General features: G+C 36.6%; 1 protein-coding gene across 1 annotated transcript; it reads left to right on the top strand.

The window, feature by feature from the left end:
• The first annotated feature begins 6,796 nt into the window (after positions 1–6,796).
• LOC100801675 (RHOMBOID-like protein 1) lies at positions 6,797–12,456 on the top strand. Its single transcript, XM_003520874.5, has 6 exons — positions 6,797–7,472; positions 8,846–9,009; positions 9,854–10,017; positions 10,117–10,376; positions 11,354–11,480; positions 12,101–12,456. The coding sequence occupies exons 1-6, from the start codon at positions 7,153–7,155 to the stop codon at positions 12,221–12,223; spliced, it is 1,158 nt and encodes a 385-aa protein (XP_003520922.1). The 5' UTR covers positions 6,797–7,152; the 3' UTR covers positions 12,224–12,456.
• The last annotated feature ends 3,839 nt before the right edge of the window (positions 12,457–16,295 follow it).

Raw genomic sequence — 16,295 nt, 5'->3', positions numbered from 1 at the left:
CTGATAAAGACTCTGAAGCATGGACTCAAAGCGCTAAGAGACCTAGGCAGATGGGCCTGGAGGAGCTGGTGTAGGAGTAGTAGAAGTGGAAAGAGCTGGTGGAGTAGAAGAAGAAGGAACATCAATTGGTCGAGCCCTTGCCTTCCTTGCCCCTCTGAAGTTAACTGTCAAATCATCCATATTCCAATAGTTTTTCTTAATGTAGGCCAAGTTAATGGTCGGGCTCAGGCTCTCATAAGTTAGACTATCAGAGGTAACTCCTCTAGCTCTACAGAGGGCAGTGATCAAGGCTGGAAATCCAAGCCTAAAGGAGTTACTATGAGCAATAGAAGAGATTTGACCTAAGATCAGGGCGCCAATGTTCATATCCATGTGGGTTACCAAGCCATAAACCAACTTGGCTCTATCCATGTTCAAATTTGAGGTGTGGGATGTGGGAGCTAAGTTGGAGTAAGAGAAGACACTCCATGTCTGAGCTAGTGTAGGCAGATCCTTTCTAAGGTGTTTCCATGGTTGGCCCTTAGCATTCAAAACAAACCTGTTGCGAGGAATATAGAGCCTAGCTTCAATCTCTTGAGGATTAGACCTCAACCTGCAAAATCTAGAGTATGTGGGTAAAGATTCCCCCTCCTTTAATACCACTGGAGTCTGAAGAAACTCATTCAGGCTGTCTGCATCTATTTTGATCAGGTGTCCTCTTACTCTGGCTTGCTTTAAAGCTTGGTCCTCTAGGTTGTATAAATTAGCATAGAATTCCTTAACCACAGCCACGTGCTTCCATCTCGGAGGTTGGTGAGGCGTTTGTTTAGATTACGCCTCTCCAACTCCACTTTGAACTCATCGAACTCAGTATGATAAATCTTATCATTTCTCTCCGGAAGGATATTCTGGCCGAGAATGTTGTCCGTGTATCTATTCCAAGCTTCCAAAGATTGGAATCGCCTAGTATCATACTAAGCTGCAGGTCTAGAAGTAGTGGTCTTTCTCTTCCTAGATGTCATCTACAATAAAAAAAAACCTATCAGTTTATTAGACTAGAAGTTATCAAAATTGAAACAGAAAATAAAAACTGAAATTGGAAACATGCGCTTAGCCAGTTATGACAGAAAATTTTTCTCTACATGATTGGCTTAATGAGATACGCACTTGCTTAGCCTAGAGCACTTTTATTTCAAACAATGGCTTAGTGAGCAGCGCTGGCTTAGCCTTATGCATGCCGCAAGAAATAGCGCTTAGCGCGAGCAACACTTCAAAAATTTGACTAAGTTATGTGGGGTTAGCGATGAGACTCGCTTAGACCAATTATTGCCGCAACGAATAGCGCTTAGCTTAGACAAGCTAGGCTTAGCGCGAGGCAGTCAACAAAAAAAAATAAAATTTGTCTAAGGTACCTGGGCTTAGCGAGACAACACTCGCTTAGCCATAGGTTTGTCATTAATGATGTGTTCAGGGGCTTAGCGCACATAGATGCCGCTTAGCCATGATGTTCCTAAAGAAGATGAACATTCAACAACATGGATGAACTCACTTAGCGTAGGCATGCGGGCTAAGCGAGTTTGTCTGGAAATGCATATATTCAAGGCTTAATTGATGAACTCGCTTAGCGCATCAGACGCGCTTCGTGTGTTCATCGTGTTTTCCAGAAAAAACGCAGATGAAGAAGTCTTTCGACTTCTTCTTTTAGGCCTCTAATAGGCCTCTATCAGACATGCAACATAATCGAAATTATCTACCACTTAAAACTCCTAATAAAATCCTAACTTTTATTTATTCTACTTGCAATCTACCCCTAAAAATTAAATTGCTAACCTAATGTCTTCTATCCTAAGTTATTAACAAGAGAAGAAGCATAAATGAAGTTGGGAACTTACTTGGATCGAAGATGCTTAGTGAAGATTAGATGCAAAATGCAAGATTGAAGCTCAAAGATGCAATGCGTAAATTTCAAAAAGGAGAGGTTGTAGGAAAAATTTTGAAATATTTGGGGTAAGTGTAAGTGTAACTGCTGTTACACTTTACTTATCCGTTTTTCGACCAACTCGCTTAGCGAGTCAACCCGCTAAGCGAGAGAGAGATGTTTGGCTTCTCGCCTTCTCTCTTGGTGGGCCGACATGCTGGGCCCAATTTCAAATTCAGACATTATTTTTAACTGCGCTTCGGGCAAAGCAGTGCGTTAAGAGAGTTGTGCAAATAAGGAATCCTGTAACTCTCGCTAAGCCAGGCTCAAGGCCGACTTAGCGAATATACTGCATCCCGCATACAAAGGGGGTATATGATTTGCAATTGGTTGCTAGCTTAGCATTATTCAGGTCGCAAGGAATTGGGCTTAGCACGAATAGGTCACGCAACCAGTAATTTGATCGCAAGGAATAGGGCTTAGCGCAGGTACACCGCGCTTAGCCAACAAACACAATGCGCTAAGCGAGTGTACTCTCGCTTAGCCCAATTCAGATCGAATTGAATTTGGCTAAGGTCACCCATGGCCAATTTAGCGAGCCCAATTAGCTTGAGGTGCAGGGGTTTGAGTGCTTAGCGCAGGCTAGCCTTGCTTAGCGCATGGATAATCCTAATCTTGTGCTATTTGCAATCAAAATGTTATGCTCTATTCCTAGACATGCAACGTAAAGAGTAAATTCATTTAGTTCAAATTCTAAGAGTACTTTATAGTCAAGCTTAAAATCCAATTTCATGAAACTGGTGATCAAATAGAATCAAGCATTACGAACATAATGAAATCACCAGTAATGAGTAGAAAATATTCATACATATGTAAAATATCAAAAGAAATACATAAGGGTACAAAGATTACATCCAATCCTTTGGATAAACTAGCTGATCATTGTGTAGAGCACAAGATCAATAAAAGAAATGATGAAGGATGCAATCCATGGTCACTTCTCTGTAGCTCCAACTCCACTTTTCTCTTTTCTCTCTCCAAGCTCAATGGTTCTTCTTTCTGGTTTTGCTTTCTGCCTTCTTCCTCTAGTTTGCATGGCTTTTTATACAAAATAAGCCAAGAGGTTCCAGACCAACTTGCCCAGGCAAGTTGGTTGCTTAAGGCTAAAAACACTCACTTGCCCATGTGAGTTATACTCGCCTAGGCGAGTTGTTTGCTTAAATTTGAAGAAACTTCACTAGCCCAAGCGAGTTAGTTGCTAGCTTGGGCGAATGGTATCTGAAATATTGCAAAAATGACCCTTTTGCCCTTCATCTTTGGCTTGGTTTCTGGATCTAACAAACAACCATCAAAACATAAGGAATCCATGGATGAATCTTTCATATTTAAACAAAAATACTAATAAATGTACAATATATAAAACAACTAGATTTAAGTGAAGTTTATAAGAAAAATATTACAATCAAAAGATAAGTGCTAACATTTTAATCCTAAAAATAAATAAAAAATGAAACTTCTCAGTAGCCGACTTTAGAGCTTGAGGACTGAAAGGGGCCCTTGACCTCTTGCACTGACCGAACCCCCCAGCCTCCTCAAACTGCTTTACCAAGGGCCACCATTCAAAGTCGGCCATTATACCTACAAAGATAGATGAAAACATAACAAAGGTCAATATACTAAACAAACACAAAAGAGGGAGAGGCAAGAAAATTTACCATCCAAAACAAAGGTTACCTTAATGTTTTGGATGACAATCGTTCCAAGATAGCCTTGTCTGCCCTCTCCTCGTAAGACATCAGACGCTCATCGAAAGACTTAAATCTTGTGGGGTCCGATTGCCAGTAAAAGAGGAAACAAGGTTCCTCAATCCCATCATGCATCAATGGCAACCCGTAATCAATGACGCTGGTTGCCTTGACCTTGAAGAAATGGTCCTTAAATTTGCGAAACATGTTAAGGTCAAACTCAAGCTTCTTCTTAAACACGCTGTTCAGTGACACCCAACCAATCTTCTCAATCAACTTCATTTGAAAGAAGTAGAGGAACAAGGGCACGCTGGGTCTGATATTGAAAAATGGACACAAGACCTCAAAGGCCCTCGCCATTGCCCAACTATTGGGATGAAGTTGGAAATGGGCCGCGTTCAAGTGCCTCAATAAAGCACATCATTGGAAGGTGTTTATCGAGAGGTCAAGTTCAGGACCTCGAACATGGAATGGTAGACATAAAAGAATGGTGGACATCCTGGAGCAGCGCGCATGAATGGGAACTCGTCTTCCCTACAAGCCTAGACAATTATCTTGCAGGAGTCACCTGGCTTGGCCAGCTCAAGCTGGCGCCATAGAGCCCTGACACCCACTGAGGATGTTATCGAGGAGCGATACTTTAGAACATCATTCCTCACCTATTCGAAACCAACAACGAAGGCAAAGGACGAAGGCATTTCATCGCCACGACGACACTTGTTTCGTGCTGAAACCCTAACTTCACCGCCGCCATTCCTTCTAGTAGTCACTAAAGAGGAAGAGGGAAGCAATGTCGTGACATGGATTAATTCTTCTTCCAGAGGGGTAGTAAAGGGCTTCACCCCTTCACAGGGTTGGGAGCTGCCCTCACCGACATGACTCGAGCCCATCAACCTCTCGAAGAAGGATGACACGCTGTTAGAAGCCTCATGAGGCGACTCCTCCAACGAGGAATCACCAATGGGAACCACTTCCCATTCCACCAGCAGTTGTTGGATGGAACCCACAGAATTGCTTCCACCTATACCCAATGCGGAATTAGAAATAGAGACATTGTCGAGAATGAGGAGTACCTAAAATGAGAAAGAAAATCAGAGCAAGGATCCAACAGTTCCATATAGCGTTTGGGCGGAGTTATAAAGAACACAACAATCAAAGCAAGAAGTTGAGGAGATGAAGGCAAAAGAGGTGCTTAAGCGTGAAGATGACAAAAACCTAACGTAGACTCCATTTAAATGAGGATGCGACCTTTTGGTAATTGGCGTGAATTGAAATGACGCCCTAAAGACCTACACCACGGCGTAACCGCCACCAAACCTCGTAACGTATCTTTAAGGCATGCCCTATCGTAGAGTGACATGTGTATAAAAGCATCGCGCGTGCATATCACGAGCCCACCTTGAAGTAAAATGAAATGTCTCTCTTCAATGTGCTTTCTAATGGTCAAAAAAGTCAGAATTTTCAAATAAAGGGGCTTCTCACATAAGAACATCAGACTCTACCTGAAGGGACGAAAAGCATGCTCACCCTAGACAATCTGTCAATTTTAACTTGGACAACATTTGTCCAGGCTGGGGGCCTTGACCAGCCCGCAACCCTTAAATTTGTCGAGGTTACCACCTTTGACATTGAACAACCTCTTTTCCCAACAAGTTGGACTCATAGCTTAGGGGACTTGTGTACTGTCCGGGGTCCACAAATTGATGTGGTGTTAAAATATACACGTCAACCCTAATACAGGAGCATAGACACTACTCGCTCAACATCCAGAAGGTTGGGCTGATGAGCTATTGATATACGTTTGAATTTTAATGATAATGATATTATCTCCTTATCAAATTGTAGGTACCCACTTATCTAGTGGCTACAAATTATCTATAGAGTTGTTACGCTACTATAACAACTCTGAACAATCAAGGACCCAAGGCTCTCATCCATTGTTATAAATAACTAGGTTTTACCTTCACTTTTCATTCATTCTCAGCTCACTCATATACTTACTTGAGCGTCAAAGTCTTTTTTGCATATACTCCCTCTCATTCCCCTATTGGAGGACACTTGCATATTTGATATAGGAGATTGTGGAATCCATCTTGAGAGTAGTTTATCCTTACATCAGTCCAATCTTGAGAGTAGTTTATCCTTACATCAGTCCAATCTTGAGAGTAGTTTATCCTTACATCAGTCCATTCTAGATTTTGATAAATATAAACACTCATCATATACAAGGTGTTAGCAAGAGAAGGATTGGAACTGGTGGTAAAAACCAGAAGAACGATGGCTTATATAGACACACATGTAAAACAATGGGTGAGAAGTTTCAAATATGTGAAACAGTCCGTGAATATAATTGAATGACACATCAGAATCAATCATAGGATATGACATAACAAGAAATGAAAAGACAATTTGTAAGGTATATTTTGTCTATCATGCATCACTGAAATTAGAAATCAGAAATGAGAAAACAAAGTATAGAAGAATCGAAAGCTCGAATCTGAATCATAAATCGGAATTAGGAATAGGAATAAAGACAAATAGGTATATCAAATAAGAATCTGTAACAATGTAAAACAGTTCCTGTTCATGTTTGCTTTCTAAGTCAACATGTCAAAGGATTGTTTAGAATAAAAACCGTACTCTTTACTCGGATAGATAGGCAAGTTATGTAACCAAAAAAAAAAAAAAACGAAAGACAAAAAAAGACGAAAAAATGTGGTACTGTTATCTAAACAGTACCAAAAACCCCTAAAAGAGTCCCGAGTGTAAAGTTAAAGATATAGATAGAAATATGATGATAATAGATATAGTACATAGTATAATGGTAGATTATTTTTCAACCTAATTAATTAATGGTTATTAGTTTTTTTTAATCTTTATAAGGTTGATAATGTATTTTTCATTTTAATAATATATAGTATTTATTATAAAATTACTAAGAATATTTAGGTAAAAAATAATTAATAAAAAAAGTTTAAAAAGAATCTTATAAAAAAATCTAATATTTTGGGACGAGGAAGCTAATATTATTCAAAATAATCAATTTATCAATTTATATAAAAAAATATAAAAATTTATAGTATAATGTAATATTTAAGTTAAATTAAAAGCAAAAATACACGAAAGGTGAATATAAAATTCTTGAATGAATTGCTGGAGTGAAATAAAGCAAGATACTCTCTATCTTCTGAATTTTCTACGCATCTTTTTCAAGATGAGGTAAATGGCTTTTGAATTCAGAACTTTCTCTACCTGCTGCTCTGGCACGTTATCCCATTTTTCCAAAATTCCTCCCCAGGATAGAAACTGACTAAAAAAATATTAAAGCTCCTCATTCAACAAAATCAACAGGGTAGATCAACAAAACAAATGATAATGCCCAAAAAGTCCACCCAAAGTAGTTGAGCTAAACCTCCATTACATTACCCCTTCTTACATACTTACATCACCCAAAGACTCATTCATCCCCAAACTCTTACCAAATCCACATTACCCTCTCTCCCTCCCTTCATGTCCGGAGAGCCACGGCCGTTGGAGATCCACCTGAGGGTCAACTCCAAGAGAGGCACCACCATGGTGCACCCCGTGGCGGCGGCGGAGACGGTGGAGGTTCCGATTCAGTACCCCAGAGAGGAAGAAGTGAAGCATTACAGAAAGTGGTTCTCTTGGCTGATACCTCTCTTTGTGGTTGCCAACATTGTTATGTTTGTGATCACTATGTATGTCAATAACTGCCCGCGTAACTCTGTCTCCTGCATTGCCTCCTTCTTGGGTCGCTTCTCCTTCCAGCCCTTCAAAGAAAACCCCCTCTTGGGCCCTTCTTCGTTGACGTGAGTTCTTGTATTGTTGTTGTTGTTGTGAATTTGTTTAAAAGTTTATTTTAGGTAAATAATAGTAATATATATATTTTTTTGTTAAAAAGGTTTTTGAAGAGTAATTGTCTTTTTAAAAGTGTTGTTCAATAATTGATTAATTAATTGATGATAAATTCATGGATTATTTCACCAACGTTTTAAATTGTGGTTGTTTAACCAAACAGGCGCACTGGTGTAAGATCTCTCTGTGTTGATATGTGGGGGATCGCCCTATTTAATGAGAGAACATGTTAGATTTTTCTTCCATGTGAAAAATTTTCTTGGGGTCAATGGTAGTCATGTACAGTGAACAAGACTAGTCTCTGACCTAGGTTGAAACACCCGTGGTCTCTGACCAAAGCAAAAAAAATTGTGGTCATTTTTGGTATTGTGGAGAATTGTGGACAAATCATAGCCGTAATAATTATCATGATCCTTGATATAAAAGAATGTGGATAAATCCAGATATAATTGCAGTCACGATGGGATCTGAAAATATGTGGTTTTAATTTCGGTTGGTGACTAATTTTTAAGACTTCTAATTGTATTATTATTATTATTATATATTTGAAGGTTTTAGTACTTTTTTTTTCTGATTTTTCTTTTACTTTACTTTGTTAATATATGTTAAATTTTCAGTTATAGTCTTAAAATTTTAATTCATGATCATGGTTTCGGTTTTAGAGCAGGGGAAAGAGAGGTACTCTGTGCTTATCTACATTTTTTAAAATAAAAATAAAATAAAGAGGGAGAGAGACGATGAAGGTTAAATAGGAAATGTAAGTATGCTTATCTACAGGTTAAATAGAAAATGAAATGTGCAGAAACATGATAGTTACTTTTTTTTTTGAAAGGCATGGTAGTTACTTAATAAAAATCAAGGATAAAAGTTCTACGAAATAGGATATTCCCATTATAATTGTTATAGATTACAGATGACTATAACTACAAAAAAGTGTATCGGGCTAGGTGAGGTAAGCTGCATGGATTACACAACGTTATTCAACTCGGTTAAAGACTGTGATCCATGTTAGATATATGTTTTATTTTGGTTGCCACGGCATAATGCTACCCTCTTTCTCTACTCAGGTTTGAGACGGGCTATGATACCATAGGTGGTGTTTATTATTATATTAATATATTATATAAATTTATTATTTACTGTTAGTGGTAATGGTGGTGACAGTGATGGTGATGATGTTTAAATGGTAATAATAGTATTTATGTGATAGTTGGGACTGAAATTTATGGATGTTTCTTGTGAGTAGTTTTAATTATCAGATGGGAAATTTGGATTATGAAATTGACTGTTACTGAGATTGAACAAGTGGGGATTGTTTGTTGTTCAGGCTGCAAAAGATGGGGGCTCTTGATGTGAGCAGAGTGGTTCACAGACACCAGGGGTGGCGCCTCATCACTTGTATGTGGCTACATGCTGGGGTTTTCCATCTGTTGGCAAATATGCTGGGTATTCTAGTCATTGGAATTCGGCTTGAGCAAGAATTTGGGTTTGGTATATGTGACATATTCAAGATTAAAGCTTATTTCTTATGTAGCTTGCTATTATCAGCTTCTTTACGACTTTAATCTTTCGTAGTATCAAATATATTTTTGGTCTTTCAAATATAGTAGATTTTGGTTTTAAACAGTCTCTCTAAAATTTGAGTGTTGACTTTTGCCTCTTAGCTTTTTAATAGTGAGCACTTTTGGTCTTTGCCATTATGATAGATCCATTAAGTGCTACTAATGACAAGAACTCAAGAACCAAAATGGACTGCTTTTTAAAAATAAGGAACACAAGCCAAAATTGATATTTTATAGGGACTAGAACCAAATTTTGGTATTAATTATAGGGTGGCCAAACATTTGTTTAAATCTTGCTGTAAATAACATATGCCAGTGACAGAAGTAGAGGTTTGTGGTTTTTCTGCTTATAGTTCTTCTGTTATTCTGTATTGCTCAAACTTTTGTACTCTCTATGGTTTTGAGTTGAAAAGTAGATAGAGAAAACAAACTGGACGATAATAAATTGCTACTTTATTCTGAAAAAGGAAAGTATGTCAACAAAAACAACGAAGGTAGGCTACAACTAGTAATTGACATTAGGTTAAGGTTAAAAGCATGGTAGCCTCTTATAGACTTAAACACAACTTTAAAATTAACATTTAAAAATCTGATTTGAGGAATAATGTGAGCTGTACTTCTTATTTCTGGTAAATAGATAAAAATGACACCAAAGATGATCCCTTTTAGACTTTAGTTTCTATTCTGAGAGGTATGATTTTCTTGTGTCATGTTAAGGTTTGCCTGGTTTAGCTCTAATTTTATTTACTGATTCTTGCGTGCTTGTACAACAGTGCTAATTGGACTGCTATTTGTCATATCTGGATTTGGGGGGAGTTTGCTTTCTGCTCTGTTTATCCAGTCAAACATTTCTGTTGGTGCTTCTGGTGCACTTTTTGGCTTGCTGGGAGGCATGCTTTCAGAACTCATTACTAACTGGTCTATATATGATAACAAGGTGCTTAATAAATTTCTCATTTAACTGAGTTTTTCAAAAGGAAAGATCATGCTTTTAAAAGCAACCTACTGACAATCAAGATTTTCTTTTCATGTGAAGCTAACAGCACTCCTCACCCTTGTGATCATCATTGTTATCAATCTAGCAGTTGGAATTCTCCCACATGTGGACAATTTTGCTCATATTGGAGGCTTTCTTACTGGATTTCTTCTCGGATTTGTGTTTTTGATACGTCCCCAGTTTGGATGGGTTAACCAACGATATGCTCCCCTAAATTATTCTCCAGGACGAGTGAAGCCTAAATTCAAGAAATATCAGTGCATCTTGTGGGTCTTCTCCCTGATCATTCTAGTTGTTGGGTAAGCATTTTTTGAAGTGCCACTTTTTTTCTGAGATCAAGTTGCTCTAGCTAATGTATGATGTAAGGAGAGACTTGAGCATAATTAACCCTGTTCACAAAAACATGAAACTTGGACTTTCCTTAAGTAGTTGGGGTAGATGCAGTTTTGGTTTACCTCAAGTAGTTAGAGGTTTTGAATTCAGTTTCTACTATACTAAAAGAGAAATACATATAACATGAGAAAGCAAGTTATTTGCTTTAGGAAGAATCTAAAAATATATTAAACCCCTCTGTTACATTTACTGTATATTAAAACTCAGTTTCATGATTCTAATTATTTTAAAATCATTGTTCTTGATACTACTAATAAGATAAATGATGGTAGTTATATGAAATTTTCAAAAGACTAACTGCTATTTCTACTTGAGTCTCTCAGGGCTAGAGAGAACTCAAAATTGTGATTGCAAGTGGCACTAATGAAATGAGTTATTTGGATTTAGGAAATTTAGGCTTATAGTATAGAAACAAATACTAGATCATAGGGTTTTGGTAACAAAACTTAGGTAAAAGTTCTGTATAGCAGGAAGCATACTGTAAAATAAGAGAAAAATATGGAGGGATATTTGTGTGTATACTGTGTATCAGAGTACACAACAGATGATTGTTTATATAGACAGGTAGTATTGATTACACATAGTTAGAGGATATTCAGGTTCCTCTAAATTAGATATCACATCGTTGTACATTAAATTCCTGATTCTCGACACATACAATGATAATTGGTTCTTTCTTTATCTTGTAAAGCTTGTCTGTTTTATACTCACTCTCTCGTTATTGTTGATTGGAGTTATATAGAAGATAAAATGTCACCAAATATAATGAGAAATCTGTCTTAAATAATAAAGATTGAAAAGAAGCTTTGGTCTTGCTTTTCCTTTTATTCTTCTTTCATTTTGACCACTTGTTCTGTCTATGTCAAATTGTCTAATGTAACAGGCTTTCTGTTGGGCTGGTTGCACTTCTCCAAGGTGTTGATGCAAATGATCACTGTTCCTGGTGCCATTATCTGTCTTGTGTTCCAACTTCAAAATGGAGCTGCCATACAGAGGCAGCATATTGTCAGGTAAGCATTTTTTTACCTGAAAGCCTCTTCATATGAATAATATTATCAGATCCTCTGAAATTACTTATGTTTCACCGACATTTTTATGAATGGGTTATCTTTAACCCCTTTTTCATGCATTGTTATTATTTGAATCATTATATCTCTAAACAATTTGGTGATCTCTAAAAGTATAATCATACAGGTGTTACCATCAATTAGACAAATGTTCTTGGGTTAAATATGTTTCTAATCCCTACAAATAGGGCAATAGTTGTTTTTATTCTTTAGTCCCTTAAAAATAAATCCTCTATTTTTAGTCCCTCATTTATGAAAATGTTGGATGTGGTTCTTGTTCTTCACAAAAAATTGTTTCGGTTTGGTCCCTCGGACCACATGACACTTTTTTATTAAATGAGGGACCAAAAAAGAGATGATTTATTTATGAGGAACTAAAACTAAAATCCAATGTTATCTTATTTGTAGGGATTCAAAATATATTTAACCAAATGTTTTCATTACGTGTCACTTTTTTTATTAGTATCAAAGATGCCTTGTAGTTAATGTTAACCATTTCAAATGTCTTTTTTGTTATTTTCTTAATGCTTGATATTAATGTTGTTGAAATACCACAAATGCAGTCAAACCAACTTGGCAACCAGTTGAACGTAACATGCTCAAGCAATGGTAAATCCAGTACATACTTCATGCAAAATCCAACCAGTTCCCAGATCCAGCAATTGTGTACTCAACTTTGTAGTTGAGCTTTGACAAAAGTGATGATCGTTGGAATGAGATGTTCATTTGTTCATATTAGTGTTTCAGGTTCTCACGAAAAACTGCACACTGCAGTGCTCTTTCGTTTATACCTTCTGCCTTACATTTTGCCTTTGTAGATTTGTTCATTTTCTTGTGTACATAATATTTTGCTTGATTTGCCTTTTTTGGGTACCTTTGTGTGAGATCAAAGTTATACTTATAGATGATTAATGTATCACCCTAACTTGTGTTTGCTAATAACTTTTCTCTGTGACAGCATTACAAATTAAGTGAAAATAGATTAAATAATCATTTAATTTGATTTTTAAGATTTTAATAATTCATAGAAGGGCACAAAGGCCCAAAGAAACAAAACAACTACCTGTCAAAAATGACAGCTGACAAATCTGTCAGCCCATGCAAAGATATAAAAGCTGGGGGAATTTCAAATCCCCTAAGACCAATATCCAAATATTTTGTATAATTTACCAGGGTATCAACTACTGAATTAGCTTCTCTACAGGTATGCTTCCATGACACCAAAGTCAAGGATGAAGCAACAAATACATAAGAAAATATGATTATAATTTAAGTTTGAGCTGATGGTTAAGTTAATATTGGACTGCGTTCATAATAGAGTCTAAGCTAATGAGAACTTAATAAACACATTTGAAATGAAGTAATGTTATATTTTTAGTGTTGGTTGTACTGAGATTTGGGCATGGGCATGAGCTCGACCGAAAATAGAATGGATTTAGCTTTTACCAATTTAATTAAATTTATTTTCAATCACACACATCAAATATTCACTTAGTGCATGTGAAATTACAAAACTATCTCTAATACAAAAACTAGTCTAGGTGTCCTAAAATACAAGGGCTGAAAAATCCTATATTTCTAGGGTACCTTACCTACATTATGGAGCCCTAAATACAAGGCCCAAAATTAATGAAACCTTAATCTAATATGTACAAAGATAAGTGGGCTCATACTTAGCCCATGGGCTCGAAATCTACCTTAAGGCTCATGAGAACCCTAGGGCCTTCTTTTGCATTTTTGGCCCAATTTTCTTGGAGTCTTCTATCCAATGTCCTTGGGGGGTATGATTGCATCATTCCCTCTCCCTTGAAAAGGATTTGACCTCAAATCCAGAGGTTCTTGAAACTCATGGATTCCTTCCTCAACACTTGTAAAAAGAATGAAAACATATGTATTAGTGATGTTGGGTATGTTAGAGTATGGTAAGGACTAAAAATCCCTTTCTTGGCCATCTTCCCATGAGAGAATATAGTTCCTCACCAACTCAATGAATGGTGCTATAAGTATAGAAAAATATGGGACAAACCTTTTGTAAAAGTTTTTTAAGATATTGAAGCCCCAAATTTCCCTTATACTTGATGGAGTAGGCCACTCAAGAATGACCTTTATTCTCTTAGGGTTCATGGGAAACCCTTGATCACTATTTAAAAAGTTAAGGAAAGTAATGGAATAAAACATACATTTTTCTTTATTTTCATGTTGATTATTCCTACAAAAAATTACGACAAACCTAAGGTGTCCCACATGAGCACCTATGTTTGCATTGAAACAAAAAATAAAAACAAACCTATCTAATGAGTCCCTATGTACACAAATCATGAAGATGTTGGGTGCATGAGTGATTTTACAAAAGAGTGTTGCACCACTCAACACATTCATTATACCACCTATCATAGGGATTTGGTGCCTAATAATACCTATTTTAGGCACCAACAAAGCACGAGGATTTAAACTCTTGCGAACCAAACCCTCATCCAAAAACTCCTTTACTTGAGGAATAACCTCAAGCTCAAGAGGTATGGCGGTGCTAAGGGATGTTTCCCTTGATAGGAGAAGGTAGAAAGATTGTTTAAGAAGGAGTGCCCTTTTAATATCACCTTGTGTTGCAAAATGATTTTCCTTCTTAACAATCTTCTTGGAGGAATCCTTTTCCTCCTTTTCCTTCCCCTTGGCCTTTGAAGACAAGGCCTTACTATCCTTCTTTTTCTTTTTGTTTTTCTAGTTTTTCTTCCTCATCCCTCTTATCTTTCATAGTTAGTTCATCTTTGGCCACATGTGAAGGTGTTTGAGGATGCAACACAAATTTAGTGCCAAGATGGGTAAGGGTAATTTCATTAGTTAGGCCATTGTAAATGATCTTTCTATCAAATTGTCATGGCCTTCCTAAAAGAATATGGCATGCCTCCATGGGAACTATATCACATTTAACTTCATCCTTATATGTCCCAATGGAGAAAGGTACATTCACTTGTTGGTTAACTATCATTTCCCCTTGCTCATTGAGCCATTGAAGTTTATAAGGTTTTGGGTAGGGAATGATAGTGAGGTTCAACTTGGAAACTAATCTTATGCTACAACAATTGCAACAAGATTCACTATCCACAATGAGAAAATAAGTTTGATCTAAAATTTTGCATCTTGTATGAAAGATGTTCTCTCTTTGGGATTGAGATAGATCACAAGATTGACCTCCAAGGAGCCTTCTAACCATTAAGAGGTCACCTTCTTCATGGGGGTAGACTTCCTCACTAGACTCTTCACCCCTTATTTCAAATTCACTTCCACTAGAGGAAGGGCAAGAAGTAGTCTCCTCGTGACTACTATAAATGTCTTGATCCCTCATGATCATGATTTTCTTTGTGGGGCATTGAGAGGCAATGTGACCTTTCCCAAGACATTTGAAGCATTTAATGTTGCTAGTCCTTTCTTGGGAACTAGTCTCAGGGGTGTATTTCTCTATGGTCTTACCCTTATCTTCCTTGAGTTTTGAAGGTGCAACCCCTAAAATTCCATGGGCTTGGTCCTTCCTTGGATAAGAGTGAGAGCCATAAGATTTTGAAGAAGACTTTCTTTTAAGTTGTTGCTCCACTCTTATACAAAGTTAGACTAACTCATTTAGGTCCCTATATGGCAACTCACAAGCAAGGAAACAAAGAGACAAACAATAACCAAAGACCAAAAAAAATGAAATGAAAGCTAAACCAATATTGTTTTAACAAGACAAATTTTCAAGGATTATTCAACAACTAAAGCAATGAAAAGCACAAAAAAGCAAGTTAGGACTCAAAGAGAAACATAGAATGGCTCTAGAATAGAGTAGAAAAACAAAAAAAAAGACTCAAGAAACCTCTAGTTTTGGGAATTGTTTTCACAATAATTTTCAATTGAAATTTCAGAACTAGGATTTCTATAAAATAGGCACCAATTATAAAACAAATTTTGAGCCAAAACAACAAGCACACATCCCTTTCACCTTTTTTTTCCTGGATGCTGATTTTTCAGCCAACTTGTGTGATTTTTATTATTTTTTACTTTAATCCAAATCGCTTGGTTCTTTATTCATGATTTTGGTCCAGATGTCTAGAAAATGCAGTAAACATTTCAGCTCAAAACACGTAGTGACCAATTCCCAGTAATTTATACAAGTTCGTATGTTCAAGCTGCCAACACCAGCGATTTCAACCTAGAAATCAAGAGTAGTATTTATGTTGTTTAAGACTTGGATAGTTACAATTTGTGTTTGCTTATGCTCAATTATCTTGAATAAAACAATTCAAGAGAGCTTAAGACTTATTTTGATTCACAAATCCAACCACAACTCAACTTCATCATAAGCATCATGCAGGAAACTTCGAAAACAAAAAAAAGAGTTCAACAAGACTACTTCTAGGAATTGATTTAGAACATGTTATGAACTAAATAACATGCATGAATTAGACTCAAAATTCAAAAGATAGGCTAAGAATGACAAGAATACATGAACAAATGTATCTAGAATTCAATCAACAAAATAAAAATTCAACACAAACTTAGAACATAATGTGACAATTACTATGACTAAACGTAACTCTAAGACAACATGGATTAAGTGATTTACACTTAGATTTTTGTGTTTTTTTTTCTAATCAATATTTTGGAAGAAAATTTAGATCTAAGGTTCAGCACAAGAATATTATAAATGAAAAATGATAGAACCTAAAATCAACACAAAAACTTGATTCAAGAGTAGATCTACAAAATTTGAACCATAAAAATGCA

This window comes from Glycine max, chromosome 3 (genome assembly GCF_000004515.6).
Source record: "Glycine max cultivar Williams 82 chromosome 3, Glycine_max_v4.0, whole genome shotgun sequence".
NCBI lineage: Eukaryota > Viridiplantae > Streptophyta > Magnoliopsida > Fabales > Fabaceae > Glycine > Glycine max.
The sequence above is the reverse complement of the archived record's forward strand: the minus strand, read 5'-3'. Positions and strand labels throughout refer to the sequence as shown.

Excerpts from the sequence above, each read along its gene's own strand:
- LOC100801675 (XM_003520874.5), top strand. The coding sequence starts at position 7,153 with ATGTCCGGAGAGCCACGGCCGTTGGAGATCCACCTGAGGGTCAACTCC. Across the intron at positions 9,010-9,853 it reads TGAGCAAGAATTTGGGTTTG|TGCTAATTGGACTGCTATTT; the intron begins GTATATGTGACA and ends CTTGTACAACAG. Across the intron at positions 10,018-10,116 it reads GGTCTATATATGATAACAAG|CTAACAGCACTCCTCACCCT; the intron begins GTGCTTAATAAA and ends TTTCATGTGAAG.